The sequence below is a fragment of the Zalophus californianus genome, chromosome 7 (genome assembly GCF_009762305.2).
Source record: "Zalophus californianus isolate mZalCal1 chromosome 7, mZalCal1.pri.v2, whole genome shotgun sequence".
Classification (NCBI taxonomy): domain Eukaryota; kingdom Metazoa; phylum Chordata; class Mammalia; order Carnivora; family Otariidae; genus Zalophus; species Zalophus californianus.
In genome coordinates this window covers 15,771,147-15,798,100 of record NC_045601.1, presented here as the reverse complement: position 1 = coordinate 15,798,100, position 26,954 = coordinate 15,771,147, and the positions used below count along the sequence as shown (strand labels likewise).

The 26,954-nt window shown below is 43.6% G+C and overlaps 1 protein-coding gene across 1 annotated transcript in view; it reads left to right on the top strand.

Moving 5' to 3' along the window:
* The first annotated feature begins 3,820 nt into the window (after positions 1-3,820).
* AKAP12 (A-kinase anchoring protein 12) overlaps positions 3,821-26,954 on the top strand; it is a 95,588-nt gene continuing 72,454 nt past the window's right edge. Inside the window, exon 1 of the mRNA XM_027603453.1 lies at positions 3,821-4,144. Coding sequence (XP_027459254.1) covers positions 3,983-4,144 — 162 coding nt within the window. The 5' untranslated portion in view covers positions 3,821-3,982. The remainder of the gene's footprint in view (positions 4,145-26,954) is intronic.

Here is a 26,954-nt window from a genome sequence, read left to right as displayed (position 1 = left end):
TAGAGAATCTGTGGGGGTAGAGTTAAGTGTTTGTTTTAAGTTGTTTTAATAATTATAATTATGATTGCCTTTTCAAGGGGTTGTAGTAACTTAGATATAATACGTTTCACATTTGTGAATTCATTTGAAACATATTTGAAGAGGTTTTGGTGTGTGCGCAAGATGCCTAGCTATGACTTTAACTCTTACTGGTAAATCTCGTGTGGCCCGTCTTTCCGGAGAAGTTAAGCATGAAGCCTACAAGTTCAGCCTGCTGTACCGGCAACGTGTATTTGTTTTTGAGAAATCTCAAGCTGTTTTTGTGAGAGTATCAGCTCTCGCAGGGGAACCACTCTACCACCAGCTGCCCCATGGGAGAGGATGTGGGGGACACCTGTGTCCTGCTGTTCGGGGGAGAGAGGGCTGCGGGCTGGAAATCGGGGTAACCGACAGCCTTGGACTGAGAAGTGGAAAATTGAGAACAGTTGCCTTCCTCTCTATGGCTGACATTAATCCAAGCAATTCTTTTTTTTTTTTAAGATTTTTTTTTTTAATTTATTCATTTGACAGAGAGAGAGACACAGCGAGAGAGAGAACACAAGCAGGGGGAGTGGGAGAGGGAGAAGCAGGCTTCCCGCTGAGCAGGGAGCCCGATGTGGGGCTCGATCCCAGGACCCTGGGATCATGGCCTGAGCCGAACGCAGATGCTTAACGACTGAGTCACCCAGGCGCCCCTAATCCAAGCAATTCTAAAGGTATCTTCAAAACCCTAGAAAAGAAAACCTTTGTGACTTGATTTAGAGCCTTGAGTGGGAAGCACAGTAACTCTCTGCTTGGCACCAAATAGGTACTTACTTGGTAAATGTATGTTTACATTTAAATATGTTTACATTAAATAAAGGAATCAGGCATCTCGTTGGCTCAGTGGGTAGAGCATGTGATTCTTGGTCTCGGGGTTGTGTTTGAGTCCCACGTTGGGTATAGAGATTGCTTAAAACAGTAAAATCTTAGGGGCGCATGGGTGGCTCAGTCGTGAAACATCTGCCTTCAGCTCAGGTCATGATCCCAGGGTCCTGGGATCGAGCCCCACATCGGGCTCCCTGCTCCACGGGAAGCCTGCTTCTCCCTCTCCCACTCCCTCTGCTTGTGTTCTCTCTCTCACTGTGTCTCCATCTTAAAAAAACACAATCAAACAATAAAATCTTAGGGGAAAAATGGATAAATGAAAGAAATCAATATAGTGTTCTGAATAGCACATGTTCTATTATATTGAATGTTCTAAATAGTATATCCAAAAGGTTGGGAAATGTCATTGCTAGGGATAATAAATAGTACAACTACTCTTCTTAACAAAAATAACAGAGAGTAACTCCCCAGTTTACAAGTAAGATGGAAAAGGATTCTTTGGGCAGTCCAGAAACCAAAGGTGCTTGCGTGAATCTACAAAAGAGCCTGTTATTCTTTTTTTTTTTTTTTTTTAAGAGCCTTAAAATAAGATTTTGCTGGGGCGCCTGGCTGGCTCAGTTGGTGGAGCATGTGACTCTTTGATCTCAGGGTTGTGAGTTCAAGCCCCACATTGGGTGCGGAGATTACTTAAAAATAAAATCTTAAGGGCACTTGGGTGGCTCAGTCAGTTAAGTGGCTGCCTTGGGCTCAGGTCATGATCCCAGGGTCCTGGGATTGAGCCTCACGTCTGACTCCCTGCTCAGTGGGGAGCCTGCTTCTTCCTCTGCTTGCCGCTCCCCCTGCTTGTGCTCTCTCTCTATCTCTCTGTCAAATAAATAAATAAAATCTTTTAAAAATAAGTAAATAAATAAATAAAAATAAAATCTTAAAAAATTTTTGCTTTAAAAAAATCAGAATATGAGCATTTTCATGACCTGAAAAATAAACACAAAGCAAGCAATTGCTAATCTAGGCAGACACTGGTGATGTCTTCCTCAGCATGTGGGTTGTATACCGTTGACTTGAAATCTTTGACCTTGTAATATTTCTCCGAAAATTTGAAAGCTAGATGTGAAAAGCTTTGTTAAGAATTTCCCAAGAACTGAGTAAGTATAATCTCACAGAATGGGACATTTTGATAGTGTTTGTACTACTTACTGATACATTTTCATATGTGCTGACGTTAATCATTCTCAGATAGGCTTTAATAGCATTTTTAGCCCTTAACGTCTTAGGTGAGGCCAAAATGCCACTTTTCACAGATATCCCTGAGAACAGAGAACACACTGGAAGCTTTCTACGGAAGGAGAGTGAAGTGTTGTACAGAGGCTCAGTGTGGGAAGAATCCTTGCTCTTTTTTGCCTACCAGCTGTGAAATCTTGAGCACCTGATCTGATTTCTCTGGGCCTACCTTCCTCCACTCCATTGGTAAAATGAGAATAATAGGATCTACCTCACAGAGCTGTTGTAAGAATTAAATATGATTAGATATGCAAAGTGTTTTGAACAGTGTCTGGCACATAGTAAGTACTGGAATGCTTCCTAAGTAGTAGAAAATTTAAGTTGAAATGGATGAAATGCTTAAAAATTATGAAAACCAACCATTTTGCTTAATATTGCTTAAGAAGCGATATATTCCAGAGAAAGAGGACTTTATGTACTTCTTCAAATAAAAATTATAAATGTGGAAAAATTTTATGCTGGATAACCATATGCCATTATACTACACGCCACAATTAGGCACAAAATATTCCACTACTGAACTAACCACTTACATCAATTCTCCACTAACTTGTACAAAATCTGAGTATGGGATATTTATCTGGTATCTAGTGTCGATATTCCGAGTTTCTTCATTCTTCCAACTATTTGTGAACACTAAGGTACTTTGTTGCCACTTAAAACTGGGGATAATGTTTCTTTCAACCCCAGCACCTTCATGCTTATGTGCCCAATAATCCACCTAAAAATTTGATTTCGTTCAAATATTTGTTGGCTGCCTTCTCTATTCATGTAACGAGTATTCAGGAGTATGAAGGATAGGAATGCAAGCCACTTCTGCTGATATTATTCAAAGCCTTCATCTATGGAGAACTACTGATGGCCCATGAAGAAGAGATCTATGTCGTCATGTCTCAGCATGGCGCGAGGGAGAAGGGGCCTGGACCTCCAGCATCACGCCCTCAAAGAAGGACAGGCACATTTCCAGTCACAGCCTCACTTCCCCGAACTCCCCAAGGAAGGAGGCCAGCCAGTGTCGCTGATGGCATCGCCTGACATCACTAGTTTCGGATGATAGGCGAGCTTGGGGCCGCCTGGCCCACCTCATCCATGGCCTGACTGCGCTACCCTCTCGGTTCCCAGCTCCTGCCACGTGAGGTGTCCTAATATGGTCAGGCTCCGGAGAAGCCAAGGAGCGCTTCCCTTTCTTCTGCTAGTGGGGAGGAGGCAGGAACCAACATTCAGAGGATAACACAGTCCGAAGGAAAGCAACTGGGGATTTGGGTTCGCTTGCTGGGCGAAGGGAAAAGTGCGCTGCAGCAGAAGCTCTGCCTTGGGTTATCAATCATTTAATAAACCGCAGCAAATCCAATCTCCCTGAGGGGCCTTCGGCCCCCCCCCCCTTCTGCAACCCTGGGTCGTCCCCCAGCTCGCGTCCCCATTTAGGAATGGGAAGCGCCCGGGGGTCGGGGTGGGCTGCCTGCCTGGACCCTGGCTCGAGGCTCGGACTGCGCCTCAGGTCCTACAGCCTGGGGGGAGATGCTGCTGCAAGGCGTGTCTGGGGCTGTGCTCATGTGATGAAGCGAGGGAAAAACAAGGGGGAGGAGGAGGCAAAGAGGTGGCCTTTTTTTTTTTTTTTTTTTTTTTTTCTTTTAAGGAGTTTGCCGCGAGCGCGTCTCGTTCATTCGCAGTCTGGGCGCGTTCGGAGGAGGACGGCGGGAGAGGAAGGCGTTCCTGGGACCTCGCGGGCGCACGGCTTCTCGCTCTTCTCCACGTTCCTAAGATTTGGGGGAAGGCGTGACCGGGCAGCTGGGCGCGGGAGAACCGCAGAAGAGCCATGGGTGCTGGGAGCTCCACGGAGCAGCGGAGCCCGGAGCAGCCGGAGGCGGGGAGCGCGACGCCGGCCGAGCCCGAGCCCAGCGGCGGCGGCCTTGCGGCGGAGGCGGCGCCCAGCGCGCCGGGGGACCCGGCCATCGCTGCCGCGGACCCCGCCACCAAGGTACGGGCGCGCCGGGCCACCTGCCCCGGGGGCGGGGGTGGGGGTGAGGGTTGGGGGGTGGTCCCTCTGATTTCCGCCTGCCAGAACTTCCCGGCCGGTCCAGCCCATCTGCAAACTCGGGAGCACGCACCCCTCTTTCTAGCTTTCCAGGGTCTCATGCGCCGGGGCGGGACCAGAGCAGCAGCGAGCGCGGCGGGTTTGCATCTTTGTCGTGGGTCTCCGGGGGAGGCGACTGCGCCAACCGCAGTAATAAAATCCGCCCCCCGCCCCCCGCTAACAGCCTTTCTCCGCACTCTTCCGGTGGGAGCGACCCAGCCCGCGACGCCCGAGCTGCTCGGGGGAGCCCGAGGGGGGTGGGGTGGGAAGTGACCCACCCTCCGAGGGTCCTGCGCCCCCCGCCCCTCTTTGTCCCGGATTCGTAAAGTCAGCTGTTGGGCCAGGACCCGTGCCGCAGCGTGGCGAAGCCTCCACCCGTGGGTTCCGCGCCGCGTATGGTCTTTGGCACCGGCTGTGCCTGGAAAGACCCGGGTTTGGTACCCAGCCCTGCTGCGGCTGCGGCTCGAGCCGACACCGCCTTCCTGATGCAGAGAAAGCCTGGGGTGTAGCTCGCTCTGAGCCAAAGAAAACCTGGGTAGACGCTGCACTTCCAAAAGGAATGACAGGTTTCGTAAACAAGGCAGCGTCCTCCTTTTCGCTCAGTTCATTGCCTGTGGACTCAAGGGGTAAACATACTGGGGGAGTAGTAGTTAGAAGTTCCCAAACGATGCGGTCAGAGACGTAGGCAAGGATTTTTACACTCATGTCTATGGAGACAGTGCTGAACCTCCTAGAGATTTTGTATTTTATAGTCTTAAGTCTTAAAGGCTGAAATATTCACTCCTGGCCGCTATAGCCGCCAAGACTGTGACTTGTTTGATCGTTGTATTTTAGATCTGTTTTTCCAGCATGTGTGTTCATTAGCAAGGCGTCACCTAATCTGTTTTGCAATATCCTTATAGGAAGATGGTGGATAACTTATCATATTTAATTTTTTTTTTTTTCAAAAACCCCATGTGTTTCATGGGTTGGGAAGATGGTGGATAACTTATCATACTTAATATTCTTTTAAAAGAATTTTACATGGGTTTTACATGGGTTCACAACCCGTGTTTTACATGGGTTCACAACCCGTGTTTTATCTGAGGATACAAAATGTGAGGAACTTTAACTGTTTACAGTGTGAAAAACACCCCCCCCCTAAAATCTGGGTAAATTTCACAGAACTGTGACCTCATTGCCCTGACCTCTTTAGCTGTCCTAGTCTAGTTTGGGCTGAGAGACTGCACTTAATTAGATTACTTCTAGTCTTTAACTTATAACTACTTGTAAAACCCATGGTCTCTGGGGCTGTAGGTACTATCAAGAACAAACTGCCAGAATATCTAACTTTCCAAGACAGTGCCTAATCTTTGGGCACGTGTAAGGTGCAGTCCTGTTGAGGTCTAAGTCACATTTTAATATTTAAGTATGTATCACCTTTTGATGCTGATTACTGCCAAAATGGCCACATAACCAGTATTTAGCATCCAGTAGTGAGAGTGGTTTTAAGGTGTAATTGTTAAAAGCTTGCAACTGGGGACATTTTTTCTTGGTTTTTACTACTTCAGGTCTTCTTAAGAGTTCCTGCTGAAATAGGATACTTAATCCCTTCCTGGTAAACTTGAATTTGTTCATTTAAAAATATTCTTTCCATTCTCTTTTTGTCCTTCTTGCATAACCTTATCTTCCCTTCCTGGTTGCCACCATCTTGAAGCAGCCAAGCAACCTCCTTAAAAAAAAAAAAAAAGACTTAAATAACATCTAGACTATCATTGAGCTTTTTGGCACACTGCCCAGTTATCAATTTGGAGACAAATCAATACACTTACATGTATCCTTGGAAAATGGTGTCGTTTTTCATTTTCAGCTAGCAAAATTTATTACACAGGTTTTCAAAAGTCCTTTTGAAAAGAACTCCCTAATTAAGAATGACTCAGCACATAGCTCTTGCCTCCCCTCTTCGCCCTGTGAAACTCCAGTTGCTGACCTCTGAGTAATCCCATCTGCCTTTCTAGGCTCCTGTAGCCCCACAGACCCTTCCCAGCAGTTTGCTCCACATTTGTGACGTTAGTGACTTGACTGTTGTCCTGGTTCTGGATGCTCCACGAGGGCAGGGACCATATCTGTGTTTGCTCAAGTGTTCCCCCATCCCCCACGGGTGGCATGCTCCCTGGCCTGTAGGACCATATTGGCTCCCTGGTTTTGATTGGACCCTGTTAAGTTGGGGAATACCTTGGGCCATCTACTTTTTCTACAGTTTAACCTTTGTGTCATTATTGTGCTCTCTGTGTCATGTATCAGATAGTGACTAAACCAAATAGGTCTGGTTATTAGTAGACCAAGTGAGTATTTTGGCAAAAAATTCTGATGTAGGGGTTCTCCAGAAATAAGGTGGCCTGTTGGCATTGCAATTTCAAATTGTCTTTAATCTCAAATAGACAAAATAGTATAAATGCAGATGGCTCAAATGAGACCACTTTATACATTGAATTAGTTATGAATTGCATCTTGAGCTTTCTTGACTGGGTGTGTGGACATTTGGGGGTTATACTAATACACCCCCCCTTCCCTGGTAGAATGCTGATCACTAATAAAGGCTATTAACAGATTTTTTTCCATCTAAATGACGTTTATATCAGATGCCTGCTGACTATTTAGTAATCCAGTTTACTTTCTCTTTTTTTTCCCGCTAATTATGTTATCTGTCATTTACTGAGTAAGTACTCAGCTCTCAGAAAACATTACACTAATTGAATATCACTTCTATCAGATCATATGGAGTGTAAAAAAAAACTTGACTACTGAAGCCTAACGTTTAGGGGCACTGAGGCACAAGTCCGTAAGTCCTCGGTTTATCTGGTGTATTTCAATAAAATGGAAGGAATCTTATCTTCCAGGCAATCTTTTACAATCTTATACATGAAAATTCTGGGGGACAATGGAATCAATTATTTGCTAGGTTTAATTTTGAGACTTGGCCATTTTGGCCACTGCAGGGGCAGGAATGTTAAATGATGCAAATGCAAGTAGTAAATAAAGCCTCCTATTCCCCAATCACCTGTTTTTAAAAGTTTGTCTTTGAAAGAGTATTTTCACTCAGGTGTCAGTAGAGGGTGGGATGACCAATGACAAATTTCCTCAGAGTCTGGCAAATCTTGATTTCTTGAGCCAAGTTCCAAGTTACGTATGGACAGTCGTAGTTCTCTGAATTATCCTTTTTGTATTTTCTGCTCAATCAACGACTTGAGAGCTGAAAGTGGAGCAGTGGTCAGTTGTAACCTTGAGGCCAGTGTCCCTGGCAGGTGGGAAGATGGGAACTCTTTTCTGTCCTTCTGGTTATGGTTCCATTTGGTTACAAGAGCTACGAAACACCAAAACATAACCGTGTACTCAAATAGAAGAATCCACCATCTGATTGGTAGATTAAAGGATGTCTTGGCCCTTTGTGCACTAAAAAGACAACTGAGTTAGCCAGCTGCATTTCAGAATCCTTCCCAGCCTGAGGTGTAGGATGCTTTCTCCCCCTTGCCTTCTGTTTACAAAATGGGAATGGAGGACAAAGATGACCTTACTGTGATTATGCACCAGTTTTATAATAAGAGGCCAGAATTTCGGATTCGGAGAGAATTATATATTTGTTAACAGTGGCGTATTGTGTGTGTGACTACCTGTATTCCTATGGATTCCTCCCAGATTACAAGAGGTGCTACTTTCTGAGTAGAACGCAATCCAGACATTGGAGATGTGGGTGTGGTGAGGACGATCGTTTAGCCTGTGGGGATTGCATTGCCATCCCTTTAATCCGTTTCGGGTTATCCGTGTAGGTTAGTGGATGTGTGAGATCAGTGGATTTCCCCTTGAAATACTTCTGTGATGAACAGGCCTTAAACATGCATCCTTTTGGATACACTTTATTTAGGTCGGCTAATCTCTGCCTTGATCACTTGAAAGCAATTAGAATAAGGATCATTCTAATTTGGTATTTTGTAGGATAATTAATAAAACAGAAATAACATGTTTTGCTTAAAAAAGGCATGAAATTCTTTTTCTCCATCAGCTGTAACACATTCAGTATTAGAGAATACCACGGAAAGGAAAATCAAGCTAAATGGTGCTCTCATCCTTGGCCTCTCTACTTCTGTGTGTTATAGTCTATCCATGAAGTGAGAAGTTAGAATTCAAAGCACTGAGAAAAAGATACCAGTACTTTTATCTCATAAAAAAAGCCAAACTAAATATCCTTGAATCCAATTCTTGTTCTCTAGTAACCTGAAAAAATTATAACATAGAATGTTTCATTTTAAAATAATGGAGGGGCGCCCGGGTGGCTCAGTCGTTAAGCGTCTGACTTCTGCTCAGGTCATGATCCCAGGGTCCTGGGATCAAGTCCTCCATTGGGAGGATGGGGGAGCCTGCTTCTCCCTCTCCCTCTGCCTCTTCCCCCGCGTGTGCTCTCTCTTTCTCTCTCAAATAAATAAAATCTGAAAAAAATAAAATAAATTTTCAAAATCTATAATTATAGTTGACTTGTCTATTTAGATTTTGGACGATTTTCTTGCAAGCAAATTAGCACCTTAGTAGAGATTCTAAGGGTTGGTTTTTGTATGATTATCCTCTTGTTTCCTTACTCATTAGTACATCTAATAAAAGGATTTAGGAGAAGAGGTTAGTAATCTGTAATTTCAGTGATACATAATTCATATTTCTTATCTTGAATAATTAAGTTATTTAAAACTGACTATAATCTGACTTTCTTGAATCATAAAGTCTTCATAAGATCAAAAGTCCTTGTTCACTGTTGAAATATTTGTTTAAAAGCATTGCATAACAGGATTTATTTAATGTTTATTTTAATTTTTTTTTTTTTTTAAGTAATCTCTATACCCAACATGGGACTCAAACTCACAAGCCTAAGATCAAGAGAGTCACATGCTCTCTGGACTGAGCCAGCCGGGTGCCCTTAATATTTTATTTTTCTAAAAATGTTAATGGTTGAGAACTTTGATTTGCAGAGTATGGTAAAAAGTAAGTCTTCTATTACCTCTTCTTCCTGCAAGCATTCACTGTGGATAGTTTGAAGCCAATGTTGGTGGTCTCTTGCATATTCTTTCAAAACCTGATGCATGTACAAGTATATAAATAATAGCGCCATTTTTTTTTAGCGCCATTTTTTTTTAAAGTGATCTATACAATGTGGGGCTCGAACTCAAGGCCTTGAGATCAAGAGTGGCATGCTCTACGGAGCCAGCCAGGTGCCACACCCCATGTGTTTCTTTTTACAAATAAAATCATATCACGTTAAGTTCTGCTACTTTAGGTTTGGAATATCTTTTCATATCAGGACATAAAGACTTACCTCCATTCTTATTAATGGCTACATACATTTTCCCTTCATGGGTTGAAGTGCAATAAAAGTTTAACCAATCCCCTGTGTTTACATTGACATTTTCCTGGTCCTTTGCTGTATTAAATTAACACAGGGAATATTCGAGCCCAGATATCTTTGTATGTGTGCAAATGTATCTCTGGGATAGATTTCTGCAAGTGGAATTGCTTGCTCAGAGCATTTCTATATATGCATTTAAATTTTTTTAAACTTATTTTTAAAGATTTTATTCATTTGAGAGAGAGCATGAGCGGCGGAGGTGGGGGCAGAGAGGCAGAGGGAGAGAGAGAGGGGGGCAGGCTCCCCGCTGAGCAGGGAGCCCGATGAAGTGGGGCTGGATGCCAGGACCCCGAGATCACGACCTGAGCTGAAGGCAGATGCATAACCATTTGAGCCACCCAGGTGCCCTTGCATTTAAAATTTTGATAGCCCTTGATAAATTTACTTTCCAGAGAGATTCTGTGTCACTTTAGTTCCCCACTTTGGAGATCAGCACTAGTGTTTGGATGATTTGCCTCAGTGCAGAGCAGATTTTCTAATATTTGCCATTCTGCACCCAAGTTGGCAATTCAGTTTCCTCAGTGCATTTTTAATTATGTATATTGGCCGTATGCTCTGCTTCCATGTACCACCCGATCGTGAACTGGACTGGCTTCCAGAGCATTAAAGGCTATGGTTTATTTTACTGTTAATTTTTAAAGATCCCCCCCGCCAACGTTTTTGTTTTTCATAATAGAGAAAAAGCAAGTTTAAAGAGTATAAAGGTCGCTCAGGTCGCTCAGGTACTGTTCGTATTTCCTTCTCATTCATAAACGGTCTTAATTTTATTTGCTTGGACAGTGACCTACTTCTTTAGCAATCAATTTTAAAAGTTCTCCTCTGGAACAATCTAAAATTATCCAGTTGCCAGAAATTTCTTCATACTTCTCTGATCCATGAAATGTTGGAACCTGGGACTGGGGCTGGGGGCAGCAGAATTCCACTCCTGGGAGAACAATAGGCTAAAGGCCCTCTCTTGGGTTCTCTTCTCATTCTCATGACAAACTAGAGCCTGGTTCTGTTAGCTGCAATAAATGTGCTTTCCCAGAAAAAAGTAGGTGCTCAAAGCACAGAAATGACAAGATCTTTCCCAGACCATGTTAGGCTTCTCTCTCTCTCTCTTTTTTTTTAAGATTTTTAAATTTATTTTGGTGAGAGAGAGAAGAGCAAGCAAGCACGAGTGGGGGGAGGGCAGAGGGAGACGCAGACTCCCCGCTCAGCAGGGAGCCTAATGCAGGACTCGATCCCAGGACCCTGGGATCACGACCTGAGCTCAAGGCAGACGCTTAACTGACTGAGCCACCCAGACGCCCTGATCTACTGCAGGCACTGTGCCAGGATCTGGGGCTGCAAAGAGTGAACTCCCAAGAGCTCAGGACTAAGAAAGTCACACGCTTTCCTTCCCACATAGTTAGCTCCTGAATCTGCTATAAATGAATTGTTTTATGTCTGGAGGGAGAGATCCAAATTCATTTTCCATACTGGTTACCTACTGTTTCCAGTAGTTTTGATTCAGTAAGTCCCCCTGTTTAAAACTCGTTTCTGCACATTTGCATAAATCTGTTTATTGATTTTTCATTTTACTTTAAAAAATTCCCTGCTGTGTTTATTTGTATAGTAAATTGAAAGCATTAAGGGAGTGGCTAAAATGTCATCAGTTATAATAGCAAGCCTGGGTTGTTTTTTTTTTAATTTTATTTATTTATTTGACAGAGAGAGCAAAGTAGGCAGAGAGGCAGGCAGAGGGAGAAGCAGGCTCTCCGCTGAGTAGAGAGCCAGAGGTGGGGCTCGATCCCAGGACCCTGGGATCATGACCTGAGCCCAAGGCAGACGCTTAATGACTGAGCCACCCAGGCGCCCCAGCAAGCCTGTGGTTTAAAATACTTTTCTGTTCTACATCTCAGGTGTAAGCCTACAGAGGCCTCTTTTAGGCAACAGGTTTGAGCAGTGGAAACTTGAGGCCAAAGAGCCCAGGGCGACCACCTGGTTGAATATAGACGGGCCCGTCAGGCAACCCACCTCAAACGAGCGAGCTGTAGGCCCTCACTGACCTGTGAGCTACTCAGACGCAGGCACCGTTACCATAAAAGGGAAGATTCCACACTTCCCAGTGCCTCCTCACCTTCCCGCTTTAAATATGGCCCCCACCCACTGCCTCCTGGCAGACAGCCCCTCCTCTGCTCTCCTGCTCACTGCCCCCTTGCAGTGTATTCAGTACACGTCTATCTCCCTTGTTCTGCCCTGGGTGAAGCTGGATCCATTGGCTTCCACCTCATCGTCACCCCACATTGGGGGGCCCCCATCCGATCGAGACACCAGAGACACTGCCTTAACCTGGTCTGCCGTGGCTATGGTAAGTTTATACATCCGTAAATACAAAAAAGTAGGAAGCAGATGTTATCTTCTAAACGTAATTTTTCTTGGTATGTATTAACATGCATTAAAATTGGTCAAGTTTTCCAGGGGCGCCTGGGTGGTTCAGTCGGTTAAGTGTCTGCCATCGGCTCAGGTCATGATCCTGGGGTCCTGGGATCGAGCCCCACATTGGCCTCCCTGCTCAGCAAGGAGTCTGCTTCTCCCTCTCCCTCTGCCCCTCTCCCTGGCTCATGCTCTCTCTCTCTCTCTCAAATAAAATTTAAAGATTTTAGTTATTTGAGAGCACAAGCAGTGGAGAGGGAGAAGCAGGCTGCCCATTGAGCAGCGAGCCTGATGCAGGGTCAGCAGGACCCCGGGATCATGACCTGAGCCGAAGGCAGACGCTTAACCTACTGAGCCACCCTGGTGCCCCTCAAATAAATAAAATCTTAAAAAAAAAAATAGTGAAGTATTCCATAAACACACGTGAAAGGCATTGGTCTAGATGCTTGGAAAGATGAAGAGAAAAGAACACGCAGCATTATCCCCGAATGCCTCATATAATCCAGGTGAGGTGATAGAGTCCCTCTAGGAAATAAGGATAATTCAAATAAACTGGGTAGACATAGAAGAATCACCATTGCTTGGTACTTGTCTTCACAGTGAATTATCTAGGTAGCTGCTGTGGAAAGATAAGGACATTTTGAAGTGTTGTAGGCACATGAGGCCATTGGCTGGGCCAGCAGATGAAGGAGCCGCACGTTTGTAAGGGAGCGGTGGGAAGGGCATGGTGCACAGGCCTGCAGCCGGGCATCGGGAGAGCTGCCCAGGCGGCAGAGAGCTGGTGAAGGCTGCTCATGAAGAACACAGCAAAGATGCTGTTGCCACGTGAGTGGATGATCTGGGGGGGGGGGGGCGGGGAACAAGACCAGAAAGGATGATGGGGGGAGGTCGTGCCAGCAAACATGATCTGGTGATGTATCAGGTGTCTGTAGGGCACGGTGGGATTGGGTTCAGGGTACAGATCTGACAGGAGGGCAGTCAGAAAATGGGAATGTCAAGACTTCAAATACAGAGTACCTCCGGCAGGCAAGAACATTCCCCCTCATGGTGTAGGTTGCCATTTTTTTTTTTTAAGATTTTATTTATTTATTTAATTGACAGAGAGAGAGAGACAGCGAGAGAGGGAACACAAGCAGTGGGGGGGAGGGTCAGAGGGAGAAGCAGGCTTCCCGCGGAGCGAGGAGCCCGATGCGGGGCTCGATCCCAGGACCCCGAGATCATGACCTGAGCTGAAGGCAGTCACTTAACCAACTGAGCCACCCAGGCGCCCCTGTAGGTTGCCATTAATTGTGAATTGCTGGGTCACCGAACCATGCCAAACAGTGATAGTTGCTGCAGAGAGTATCTTGGGAAGGGAGAACATGAACTGGTAGTAACAACTTGGGACTTTTTTTTTTTTTTTAAAGATTTATTTATTTATTTATTCATGGGAGACAGGAGGAGAGAGAGAGAGAGAGAGAGAAGCAGAGGGAGAAGCAGGCTCCCAAGAAGCAGGGAGCCTGATGCAGGACTCGATCCCAGGACCCTGGGATCATGACCTGAGCCGAAGGCAGACGCTTAATTAACCATCTGAGCCACCCAGGCGCCCATCAACTTGGGACTTCTGAGAAAGGAGTTTGCAGCCGACTTGACAGGTAATGACAGAGGGCTCCCATGAGAGCCATACCATTCCTCTCTCAGGGGTTCCTGTGCGAGCAGAGACCACCCGCATGGACGGCAATCCAGGATCGTGGGGTGGTGGATATAGGAGGCATAGGGACAGGCCACATACCATATAAGTAAGAGGTGAGACTGTGGAAGGAACTTAGGGTACTGGCCGTGGAGAAGGTGGAAATGAAAGTGAGTATTAATAGAAAACTAGGTAGAAGAGACGCCACTGGATTGAACGGCTGTTGGACCCAGTGAGTCATCATACAGCAGTGACTCTCACCCCAGCATGGCAGGTCCTCTTATAATGAGAGCGCCTAGTGGTTGACTTGGATTCCTTCCATTTGCAGGCAAGGAGTCTAGGTAACATGGGGACTGTTTACCTTTACTTTCAAAGAAGACATTTCTTTGTCATTTTTTTTCTTTGTCATTTTTTTTCCTATCTCCACTGCCTGTCCTCTGGTTTGTTGTTCAGAGGACGAGTTATGGTTTGCTATTTTTCATGTCCGAGCATATGATTTCTTACTGAATTGAGCCATTACAGGCGCTGAGCTTGCTGGCACGAGAATCAGTTGTCTGTCGTCACTCCCTGATATTGACCATTTTTATTTAAGACCTGTTTTGTTTTTTTTTTAAGACCTATTTCATTGCACCCTTGGTAGTTTTCCTTACTCTATACAATACATATTGTCGTGGTGCATAGAACAAGATTGTTGATGTATTTTATGGTTTCTAATCTTTGTTTACATTTTCAGTGCTGGGTGATAATTTTTCATTAAGTTAGCAAACTGTAGAATGCCTCTTAAGAAACTTTGGTTTGAAGTTATCCTTCATTTGGGTATTTATGTAAAACCGTCTTACTCCATACCCATAACAAAGAGGCTATGCAAAGTTCAACCTTAGATGTGGTCTGTCTACTTTGAATTTATAGTCCGTATACACACAGTACAAGGGAGGGGTGAAGATAGGCTTGTTATCTATAGGCCATTGCTAAGAGTTAGCCAGTCTCTCTATGATGAATTTTTCTTATTTGAGAAATGACACATTTAACCAGTACTTAGACCTAAGTTTTGTTTTGTTTTTAGTTTTTATTTAAATTCCAGTTAAGTGAAAATACAGTGTAATATTAGTTTCAGGTGTACAGTTTAGTGATTCAACACTTAGACATGAGTGTCTGACTCCTGTAGTGTTAATCTAAATATTTAAATGGAAATTTTTGTTCTTTGGCTCTGTTTTATATGAAGAAAGTTATTGAAAAGTAGTGGAAAATGTCACCACTAATGTTTACTAAATCAGCCTTGATTATTACCATCTTTTCTCCAATCCTGACAAAAGTTAGTGTATAAAACTTAAAACAAAAAGGAGTTGACAGTAATGGGGGCAAAACCCCAGTTGGTTTGGTTTTCTATCTAATGTTTTTCTTTGTAAAACCTTCAAGAGTTTAAGTTAACTTTAAACTCAGTTGATGGTAGTTTTAGATCTGGCTCTTGTTTACAATATAGAAAGTTGTTTTGCTTTGATTAAAACGAAGGTTGATTATTCTTTTGATACTAATTAAAGACATACTAAGGTCTTTTTGAACACTCAAAAGGTTTTTGTCCTCCATGCAGAGTCTTTGGTGACCGAAGAGGACCTACAATGTTATCTAGAAAGAAAGATTTCAAGTCAGTTCTGGAACTGTGCCTGATAAACAGTCCTCCAGGACAGGGAAGAATGCAAAGAATGCTTAAGTATTCAGGGAACTAGGTCATGGTTTAAAGTATTACATTTGTCAGAGAAAGTTTCTCAAGCAGGCCCTAGGATCCTTGGACCCCCACTTATTCCTTACCCAGGGTGCTTTAGTCTTCGGCAAAATAGGTGACTGAATTCACTTCTCAGCCCCTAGGAGGGCTGGGCTTGAAGTAGCAGGTCCGCTGCACTCCCCTGCACTTGAAACACCAAAAAGACAACGTTAAAGCTCTAGGTTAGTGACCGGAAAAATCAGAGATGGGATGTGGTTTTTTGTTGTTTTTTAATTGCATGATCTCAGACTAAAAGTTACTTTAAGAGTATGTAGGCAAGGACACCTGGGTGGCTCAGATGGTTAAGCATCTGCCTTCGGCTCAGGTCATGGTCCCAGGGTCCTGGGATCGAGTCCCGCATCGGGCTCCCCGCTCCTTGGGAGCCTGCTTCTCCCTCTGCTTCTCTCTCTCTCTCCCTTTGTCTCTCATGACTAAATAAATAAAATCTTAAAAAAAAAAAAGTATGTAGGCAAGTGATAATAGACTGTAAATATATTTAGAAGAGGAAAATCAGAGCATTCCTTTTAAGTGAACCAGGTGTCTGTCTCTTTCTTCTTTCTTCTTTCTTCTTTCTTTCTTTCTTTCTTTCTTTCTTTCTTTCTTTCTTTCTTTCTTTCTTTCTTTCTTTCTTTTTTTCTTTCTTTCTCTCTTTCTCTCTTTCTTTCTTTCAGATTTTATTTATTTGTCAGGGAGAGAGAAGGAGAAGGAGAAGCAGGCTCCCCGCTGAGCCGGGAGCCCGATGTGGGACTCAATCCCAAGATCCCGGGATCATGACCTGAGCCGAAGGCAGACGCTTAACCGACTGAGCCACCCAGGTGCCCCGAACTGGGGGTCTTTCTTGGCTGCAGGGGATCAGCTGAGTTTCCCGTAATTACATGTGACCACAGTGCCCACAGTTTGCTGTGGACTTAAGCTCGTAGAACCCGTCTTTTGCCCTGAATTGTAGCTGAGTATTGGACAAGAGTCACGAACATGACAGGTCCTGAAGGCAAGAGAGAGAGTGCGTACTCCGGCACCAGGGAAGGTGACCTAGGAGATGCTATGGAGAGTATCCCCTGAAAATTCATATGCTGAAACTCTAATACCAAATGCGATGGTATTAGGAGATGGGGCCTTTGGGAGGTGATGGGTCATTATAGGGTTAGTTACCTTCTAAGAAGAGACAGACAGCTTGCTTTCTGCCTACCATGTGAGAAGACAGCCCTCACAAAGGTGGAAGAGAGCTCGGCCCACACCTACATCGTGGACTCCCCAGCCCCCAGAACTGTGAGAAATCCATGTTTGTTGTCTAAGCTGTGGTAATTTGTCATAGCCCCAACTAAGGTAGAGGAAATGGAATGTCTGGTGAATTGTTGAAAAATGGAGATGCTTGAGAGGAGGCAAGAGAATGGAAAAATAGTGAAATAATAATGAAAATTTAAAAGTGATAAAATGAGGCAAGAGGGAACCTTGTCATATGGGGAGAAATACCAAGATAAAAACTAGGTCTAGGAAAAGCTGGGCGACTGAGTCCTTTTTTTTTTTTTTAAGATTATTTATTTATTTATCTGACAGAGAGAGACGCAGGGAGAGAGGGAGCACGAGCAGGGGGAGCGGGAGAGGGAGAAGCGGGCTTCCCGCCGAGCAGGGAGCCCGATGCGGGGCTCCATCCCAGGACCCTGGGACCGTGACCTGAGCCGAAGGCAGGCGCCCAACGACGGAGCCCCCCGGGCGCCCCTGGGCAACTGATTCTTGTAACTGCAGGACTTCGCAGAATCTTTAATATGTGGCATCTTTAGCCAAATGCAGTTGACAAATGCTGGGCTGGAGAGGTGAGTGGAGCCGGAAGAGTGGTTGAGGAGTCTGGAGAGGTCGCTTGTGGCTCTGCTGTGGAGAGTGTTGAATTCGAGCTGTGACTTCTGCATTCTGCATGTATTGTGATTGGCAATGTGAAGCCAATAATTAATTGGGATCCAAATCTACATCTGGTAGCATGTAGGCGGGGACTGAAAATAACTTTGTTTCTAATCTGAGACCGAGAGAATAATTCTAAAATACCAGGGAAATATGTTCTTTTTTGGTGGGGGCTCGGGAAGGATGGGTTTTCATTTCATTCATATAAAAACGATTGTATTTTTTATATGTAATTTTTAAATTAACCACATGTAGAGAGATTCCTCCTCTGGTTAAAATGGGAAAATATGGAATATGTCCCAGCCTTTAAATGTACGTTATCTGGGAAATGCCTCAGATTATCCTGAGACAGAATAGTTCAAGTTTTCATATCCTTATTTAATGACGTCTAGATTTGCTAATATATTTTGGTGGGGGAGGGCAGAGAAGTAGAAAGTTGAGGCAACAATAAGGATCATTAAAATTTGGGGGGTTGAGGACAGTTTGGATTAATTTCATTGTTAGATAAGCCAGATAATTGCATCAGATTGAGATTATATTCAGTTTCTCGTGAGTCTAATAACTGTTTATAGACTCAATATTTATAGCACTTAATTGCACGTAGAGCTAAACATCCTAGCTAGCACAAGCCACGTTATGCCTTCATATTTTGCTTTAACCATATTTTCTGGAGCCAAAGACAATTGGGCTACTGTGGAGTTAAATGCTGTCAATTATTGTGTTCCTCAAACCCTTTCCAGCTCCTGTAATGAATACTGGAGGTATTGTAACTGTATGTGAACTTGAATGAAGATCAGGGGAAGGTCAAAATAGAGCCTTCTTGAATGGAATTGCAAATTCTTCCTCTGGCAAATAAGCGTAAAGAGAAATGTCACCCATTTGTTGCTTTTTATGGTCATGAAGAAGGAAAAATCCTCAAAGCTTATGATTCCTTTGCTATGAGCTGATCAGCTGGCTTATTTGGGCTTTGGATGAGAAGTTGAGAAAGACACTGATTTATTTTTTTCTTGAGTCTGATTAAAGCAAATTAAAGCAAATAACTGTATTTGGGATTGTAACTAAGCTAAATTTTAAAGAAAGTTGCTTCTTTTAAAACCTAAAAGTTAATGTAGAGCTATTCTTGTGAAAGATTGTTTTAGGCCACAGTAAGCAGGAGCAATTTAACCAAGGCATAAGACACTGATTCTTGCCTTTTAATATTTGATATTAATGTGTTTTTTATTTTTATTTATTTATTTAGAGCGAGAGAATACATGAGGGGGCGGGGCAGAGGGAGAGGGAAAGAGGATCCCAAGCAGGCTCCACACCCAGCATGGAGCCTAACGTGGGGCTTGATCTCATGAGCCTGAGATCATGCCCTGAGCCTCATGACCCTGAGATCATGCCCTGAGCCTCATGACCCTGAGATGACGACATGACCTGAGCTGAAGTCAAGAGGGAGAGCTTAACCTACTGAGCGACCCAGACACGCCCTACTGTGTCTGTTATTTTAACTTCGTGTATACATAGTGTATTGATTGAATATGCCCCTTTCCTGACCCTTTTCTTTAGTGCAACTTTTGTGCTTATTCTCCCACTAAGCCTTAACAATGTCAGTGGAAGAAATGGGCCTGGACGTGACAGTTTAGTGCACCCTGCCCACATCCGAGGTCTCCTGCTGACACACTTGTGCACGGTGTTTCTGTGTTGACTTCAAGGTTGAATAGAGAATGAAGTAAAGCTATGCATAAACCATAAGGGTCAAGTACATACAGAAATATAAAAAAGTTCCTCCTCTCAATGACTGTCAACTCTTGAATGTTGGTTGTTTTTGAGTATCTGTCAGGCACCAGGCGGTTTTGGGGGGCACTTCTACATGCTTTTCTTGTTTTACCAATAGCTCATAGCTTCGGTGTGGTAAATGGTACCCCATTTAAAAAATGAGCCCGCAAAGTGAAAATTTAACTAGGAAGTAGAGCTTTTGGTTCACTAGCTCTTGAGTTCAGCACTGGAGGTCCCCCTGTGGTGTGCTCAGCTCCCAGTTTTGGGGCTGGTGGGTAGGGACCACTGCGACGTGAAGTGGGTCTTGGCTATGATGCCAAAGAGATGTCCTTATTATTTTTTTGATAGCTCTTATTATTAACTTCTGGGATACCAGACAGCTCCTACGATACCAAAGCCCTCTCTGTCTTTCTAGGTATTTTAGAATATATGCCTGTATCTGTAAATGGCAAACGATTCCTTTTTATTAGCCAAACTCTTCTTTCTTTCTTTTTTTTTTTTTTTAAAGATTTTATTTATTTGACAGAGAGAGACACAGCGAGAGCAGGAACACAAGCAGGGGGAGTGGGAGAGGGAGAAGCAGGCTTCCCGCCGAGCCGGGAGCCCGACGTGGGGCTCGATCCCAGGACCCTGGGACCATGACCCGAGCCGAAGGCAGACGCTTAACGACTGAGCCACCCAGGCGCCCTGCCAACCTCTTGTGTTTACTGACCCCACTCTTCCTACCCCATCATGGCCTGGAAGTTGCTGATGCCAGGCTGTATGAGCAATTTGGGTTTGGAGGCAAGTCACATAACAACCTTAAATAAGAATCGATACCACTTATTTTCCTTTTTAATTTGGGTGCGCCTGAATGCCAGGCCCATGTAATCACCCTCTTTTCCCTTCCTGTTTTGCTCTGCCCTCCTGACATCCCCGTTCATCATCCGTGCTACTGTACCCTGTTGAACTCCATTCCACGTTAAGCACATTTCTTCCCTTAGGACCATCCCCCAGCTGACTTGGCCTCTGTGATCAAGGCATTGTCTTGAGGAGTTTGTCTTCTCCCAGGGTTTTAACACTAAATGATGTCCAAGTTTCAGTTTCACGTACACATCCGTGTATTATTAGACAAACTGACCTCAAGAGTAGCATTCGTTCTGTCCCTTCCGCACGCCTCTTCCCATAAAGGGGGAGTCTCTTGGTGTCTTCACCATCTCGGAGCATGGTATCCCTGCCTTACTGTGTTGTTCTTCCTTTCATTTATCCATGTCCAGGCTGCCATGAAGTTCTTTTGGTTCTATTTCTGCTTCCTCGGATCTTTTCTTTATTCCCCAGTTTTAATTATCCTATGCAATATATGCAGCATTCATGTAAACTAGTCTTCCTACCAGTCTGCACGCCCACCGCTCAGGTCAGTGAGTGGGTAGGAATAGCCACTGTGTTCTGCAAAGGCAAACAAAGTGGAAATAAGGTTGATGGAAAATCATTTCTAACAGTTGAAAAAAATCCGCTAGTCTTCCTGCCTGTAGCCATTTTCCTCTACATAACAGTTGCTTTATAGATGGCGACAGTTATAAAGTGGACATACCCTGGACCCCTGTAATTGGAGAGGCCCTCTGCTTGCAGGTGTATAAAGCCCTCCAGACTTTTCTTTGCTTCCAGCCAGACACCTATGATTCCCTTATTTATTTATTTATTTATTTATTTGGACAGAGACACAGCGGGAGAGGGAACACAAGCAGGGGGAGTGGGAGAGGGAGAGGCAGGCTTCCCGCCGAGCAGGGAGCCCGATGCTGGGCTCGATCCCAGGACCCTGGGATCATGACCGAGCCGAAGGCAGATGCTTAATGACTGAGCCACCCAGGTGCCCCTCCCTTATTCTTCATTCCCAAGTTGTGTCTTGAGCAATAAGAGAGAAGACAAAAACCAGTGGTTTATTAAATGTTTTCTTTTGATCTTCTATACATTTTTCTTTCTTTCAGTCCATGAATGAGGTAATAAGGGGAAGTTCTCTTCATTGCATACTGAATTTTAAGTGCTTTCCTGTGTAGTATGGTAACATGTCTACATGACTGAAGTTAATTTTCCACCACCTTGGGCATCCTAAATGCAGACTATGGAATCTTGATCGCATTTGTATGGAAACACAACTGTAGTTTGGGCTATAAATTTATTTCATTATTGGGTTGGCGTTTATTTTGGGAATTCTGTTTGAAGCAGAAATAGGGCCAGTTGACTTAAAGGTTCAAACATTTGATTTATTGGTATTTTAATTTTCAACAAATCGTGTCTGGTATGAATTAATGAAAGTTTAGAAAGTCTTTGTTTTCCTTCCCACCTCCAGTAGGAAAATCCCTTAAAGCCTCTATGATTTTTATTACAAACAGCAGGCTTAGGATGGGAGGGATCTTAGTGAAGCCGTTGTGTATCAGGTCTGTCTCACAGGGCATGCTCAGTCCCTCTTCTTTCTAAAGCTGAAGACATTCCACAATGAATGCCTGCCAAGTCTAAGGTTTTGACAAGTTTTCTGGGTCTCGGTTTCCTTATACTTCACAGTTGAAGCCCATTTTCTTTGCCTGCAAACCAAAGACAGTTTACCACCCAAAGTTCTCAGCCTTTAGATTTATTTCTTAGATGAAAAAAGTGTTGATCTGGGGCGCCTGGGTGGCTCAGTTGTTAAGTGGCTGCCTTTGGCTGAGGTTATGATCCCAGGCTCCTGGGATCAATCCCCGCATCGGGCTCCCTGCTCAGCGGGAAGCCTGCTTCTCCCTCTCCAGCTCCCCCTGCTTGTGTTCCTGCTCTCGCCGTGTCTCTCTCTGTCAAATAAAGAAAGAAAATCTAAAAAAAAAAAAAAAAAAGTGTTGATTTGACTTCCAGAGTCCTTTCTTCTCTTAAACTTAAAAATTCTCTGACTCAACACTGATTCTCTGAGAGTCTGGTAATCTAAAGGCTGAAGTACCACTTCCTAAACTAGTAGCTTTGGACTTTTTCTAACTCAGAACTCGTATGGCTAGAGTCTTGCGACCTGGTCTTTGAGGCATCCATTCAGAAAAATACTAAATTCCTTCTGTTGGTATTTTTTCAGTCATTGCTACTCCCCAGGCTCTCCTGAGATCTGGTGTTCACTGGCTTGGCTTCCATTACATCTGTGTGCTATTGAATTCTGAAACTATCTATCTCCATCTGGGACACTTCTGTTGTCTTTTGTCTCTTCAGGCTGAGCCCACCCACCTCAAATCTCTACCATTTTTTTTTAAAGATTTTATTTATTCATCTGAGACACAGAGATAGAGAGAGAGAGAGCGTGAGCAGGGAGAGAGGCAGAGGGAGAGGGAGAAGCAGGCTCCTCGCTGAGCCAGGAGCCCAATGTGGGGCTCGATCCCAGGACCCTGGGATCATGACCTGAGCTGAAGGCAGACGCTTAACCATCTGAGCCACCCAGGCGCCCCATCTACCTCCTATTCTCTTCCCTGTTGATGGCAGTTTCCACGTTGGGGTAGGAAGAGAAGAGACTTCTGTGAGGAAAGTTAGTGGGATGTAGAAGGGATCGAATGAAAGAGAGGAAAGGGAGGGAGAACATCCTTACACCAAGACAGAAAGCAGGACCTGGTCCTTTTGAATCACCTGCTGATAGGTCAGCCTTGAGGACCAGAGGCAAAGCCTGTTAGCTCAGAAATGTTGTATGTTTCAAGCAGTTTACTAGCTTTGCTTGTTAAGAGAATAAGATCTGTATTTAATGCAAAATCATAGATCGTTGTTCATTTGTCAGTAAATTCTATATCAAGATAGTGTATATATAGGTGCATGTTAAAGATATATTTTTATTTTTTATTTTTTCATTTTTTAAGATTTTATTTATTTGTTTGACAGAGAGAGACACAGCCAGAGAGGGAACACAAGCAGGGGGAGTGGGAGAGGGAGAAGCAGGCTTCCCGCTGAGCAGGGAGCCCGATGCGGGGCTTGATCCCAGGAGCATGGGATCATGACCTGAGCCGAAGGCAGACGCTTAATGTCTGAGCCACCCAGGCGCCCCTAAAGGTATATTTTTATTTTTTATTTATTTATTTATCTATTTATTTATTTTTAAGATTTTTTTATTTATTTATTTGAGAGAGGGAGAATGAGAGAGAGAGCACGAGAGGGAAGAGGGTCAGAGGGAGAAGCAGACTCCCTGCCGAGCAGGGAGCCCAATGTGGGACTTGATTCCGGGACTCCAGGATCATGACCTGAGCCGAAGGCAGTCGCTTAACCAACTGAGCCACCCAGGTGCCCCTAAAGGTATATTTTTAGATACTATAAATGTGTATGTAATATTTCTGGTTAAAAAATGAATTTAGCGGGGGTGCCTGCCTGGCTCAGTCAGTTAAGCAGCAATCTCTTGATTTCGGCTCAGGTCATGATCTGGGGGTCATTAGATCCCAGGCTCCTCGCTCAGCGGGGACTCTGCTTGGGATTCTGTCTCCCTCTCCCTCTGTCTCCCCTCCCCCCAAAACACACATTCTCTCTTTCTCTCTCTCAAATACATCTTCCAAAAAAAATGAATTTAGCTTAAAAAAATCTCATTTACAGAAAATGACATACTGAAGCTTAAATCTGGGAAAATAGAATTTGTCTAAAACTTAGGTTTTAGGGACAAAATTTGTAGATGTGAATTAAAGGATTCTTCTTGGAAAAGCTTTAATTAAGATAAAAATTCACACAACATGCAGCTCACCCATTTAAAGTATGCAGTTCAGTGGTTTTCAGTAACTAAAAAAATCTTAGTTGAAAAATTATCATTGAACAACTGGAGGCAGGTGATACTTGTTAACTGATCTGCTATACGTGCTTGTGTCCGCTTAAATCTTTTCCTTCATTGGAATCCAGCTGGCCCCTTCTAAATTTTTTGAAAAATCAAAGTTCTAAGAAGGGAACTCCTACTGCAATTTGAGCTTTAGTCTCTGTAGGGGTTTCCATTAAATCACTTAGCTAGACTAACTTCCATCCAGTAGATTTAAAATACAACAGAAGAAAATGAACTTGAAAAATATAGCTGAAGAAAATAAACTTGAATATATTAAGGAGAAAGGATAATACTGCTTATTAAAAATCAAACAGTACATGCAAAGGTGTATAAAAACCCAGTGTTTTTCCTTACCCTTCCATCCCCCCATCATTCTCCCTCATCAGAAAGAACTACAGTTAACAGTGGTTATAATATCCTTTTTGGGCTAGAATGGATTACTTAGCAGATATGAAAAAAAAATTAGTGATCACTAGGAGTCAGGTTGGGTTCACTGAAAATAAACCCAATAACCAAATTTACTTAATTTTTTGTTTTGTTCTTCCTTTCTTGGTCTTTTGTTGTTGTTCAGGTTCCTGTACTATAGGATTTTTGAGAATGAACCGATAGTGTCTCTGGATTTCCCAGAGATTTGACAAAATTGAATGATTCAGCAACTCTCCTTCAATGTAGGCGGTCAAATGTACAGTTGAATAAACATTATTGACGGGTCATCCTAGTAAGAGGTGCCGGCTACAGAACTCTCCTCGGCCTTGCCAAGAGTTATTTTATCAACTTGCATAAGAAGTGAAGGCAGGTGTCTCATTGACAAATGATTAAAAAGCTGAATACAAAGCAGATGCTGTATTATGTCTGTAAGTGTCGGCATGGTGACAGTGTTGGGCTGAAGAGGAAGGACAGTATGGCTGTCTGCACCAGAGCAGACTGACGGGAAGCACACAGGACAGAGGAAGGTACTGGGTCTGTGTAGGGACAGGGAAAGAGAAGTGCGTCTAATAGAGCAGGAGAAAAACACCCTGAAATGCATTGGTTCTTGTGCATTCAAAAAATCAAATAATAAAGCAATTCGGTGATGCATTGGATCATATGAAGTGTTCACATCCTTTGTTCCAGCACTTCAAATTCTGGAAATTCTACAAATAATCAAGGAAAACTGCCATGTGATGTTTATTACGGTATTTATCACTGCCTTGTTTAAGATAACTGAAAGATCAGCGAAGTGAATTGTGTGTGGTGCATATACCAAATCCTTGTCAGTCAAGAACATGTGAGAGGAATGTGTAGCATCCCGGGCAAATGTATGGTTTCAGAATGGGGGAGATTTGCAGAGCTGTGCTCCGTAACAGCGATTCTCTCTCTCTCCAGTCTATGTATGTGGCTAAAAGTTCTTGAAAATGAAGAGGTGTTGGAATAACAGTGTTTTATTTTTTTTTAAAGATTTTATTTATTTATTTGACAGAGAGAGACACAGCGAGAGACGGAACACAAGCAGGGGGAGCGGGAGAGGGAGAGCCAGGCCTCCCGCCGAGCAGGGAGCCCGATGCGGGGCTCGATCCCAGGACCCTGGGATCATGACCTGAGCCGAAGGCAGACGCTTAACGACTGAGCCACCCAGGCGCCCCAGAATTACAGTGTTTGAGATCATTTCTTTAGTGTTTTTCCTTTTTAAGATTGTTGAAAACCCAGCAGATCAACATGGGAGGGAATTGAGGATGGAAGGATCTAAATGATAAGCAGGAGGGAAGTAAAAAGCTGGGGGTTTTCATCAAGTTTATGTTCACAATAGTGTAAAATAAGGGAGGGTGGCTAATACACAGCAATTCAAATATACCCTTATGCTGTATTCATAAATGCTACGCTGTGGTTTGCCCTGGTCCATGTGTCCTTAGGACAGAGCCACATTTGAATACCAGGTATTGCTACATTAAAGTCAGAAGTGTAGTTTTCAGGTCCTTGAGAAACAGTTGCCCCACGAGAGTCCATAAAATGTCAAACTCTGGTGACAGAATGTGGGGTTGGAGGAGGGTTATTTGGAAGAGGGTGGTCTTCAAAGGGTCAGCCCATTTCCTATGCAAATTTAAAAGGTCAGTTACAGATTTAAAGAACAGAGGACAAGATTTTATGTCTATAGCCGGTGTATATGATTTTTGATCCCTGTTAATATGGCCTGTTAAATTTCTAGAATGCAGGTGTGGAAAGACACCATAGTTATTCTCAGAGGTTGGCGAAGTATCACTGTTAATTAGGGAGGCTTTTCATAGGGAAGAGTAATCACAGGAACTTAGAGTGTGAAAGGTTCCATGGAAGGTGTAGGATGCGGTTTCTTTTTAGTGGCATCTGAGATAATTCAAAGACAAGGTCTTCAGGCTGCCATTTTTTTCCTTTGTCAACAGGAAACATCCTTTCTGCAGGCTCTTTGAACCCTCTCTTTAGGGTTGCTGGTGGGAAGAGCCCAGTGATCCTTAAGGCCTCCCTAGTTCTGAATCCTGCACACACTCATTGGGTGTCACTTTCTTGCTTGACAGATGCCATTTCCCCAAGACTCCATTTTGTCTTTTCAGTTCCTACTAAGCTAACTTCATGGACTCAGACCCTCATGGGACTGAGCGAGGAATCATTATTAAAACAATGGTATATATTCTCAAATATGAGTATTTAAAACAAGTAAAACTTTGGCAGCTATGTATATCAAACTAAGTTTAGTGTGGATCTGTAAATAGCAATCCTCTTGCTTACAAGGGAATGCCTGATATCTAACCAAATTACCTGTGTTATATATGGAAACTTTCAGTTCTGTGCAATGCTTCAGTTTTGGAATAGACTTGTGTTTATCATTTACAGGATATTTGATCAACTTTCAAACCCTTGTTTTAATATTCCAGAAAGAAAATTAAAACTTGGGTCATATCTAGGTTGAGTAGAATATGAATTACCATGTCACGAATGTTGGAAGGAAGTTGTTCCCAATACTGGGTGTGGGAAACATTTAATGTCAGATGACTGAATTTCATGGTCAAGATGAAAGATGTTCACTTTTAGGTG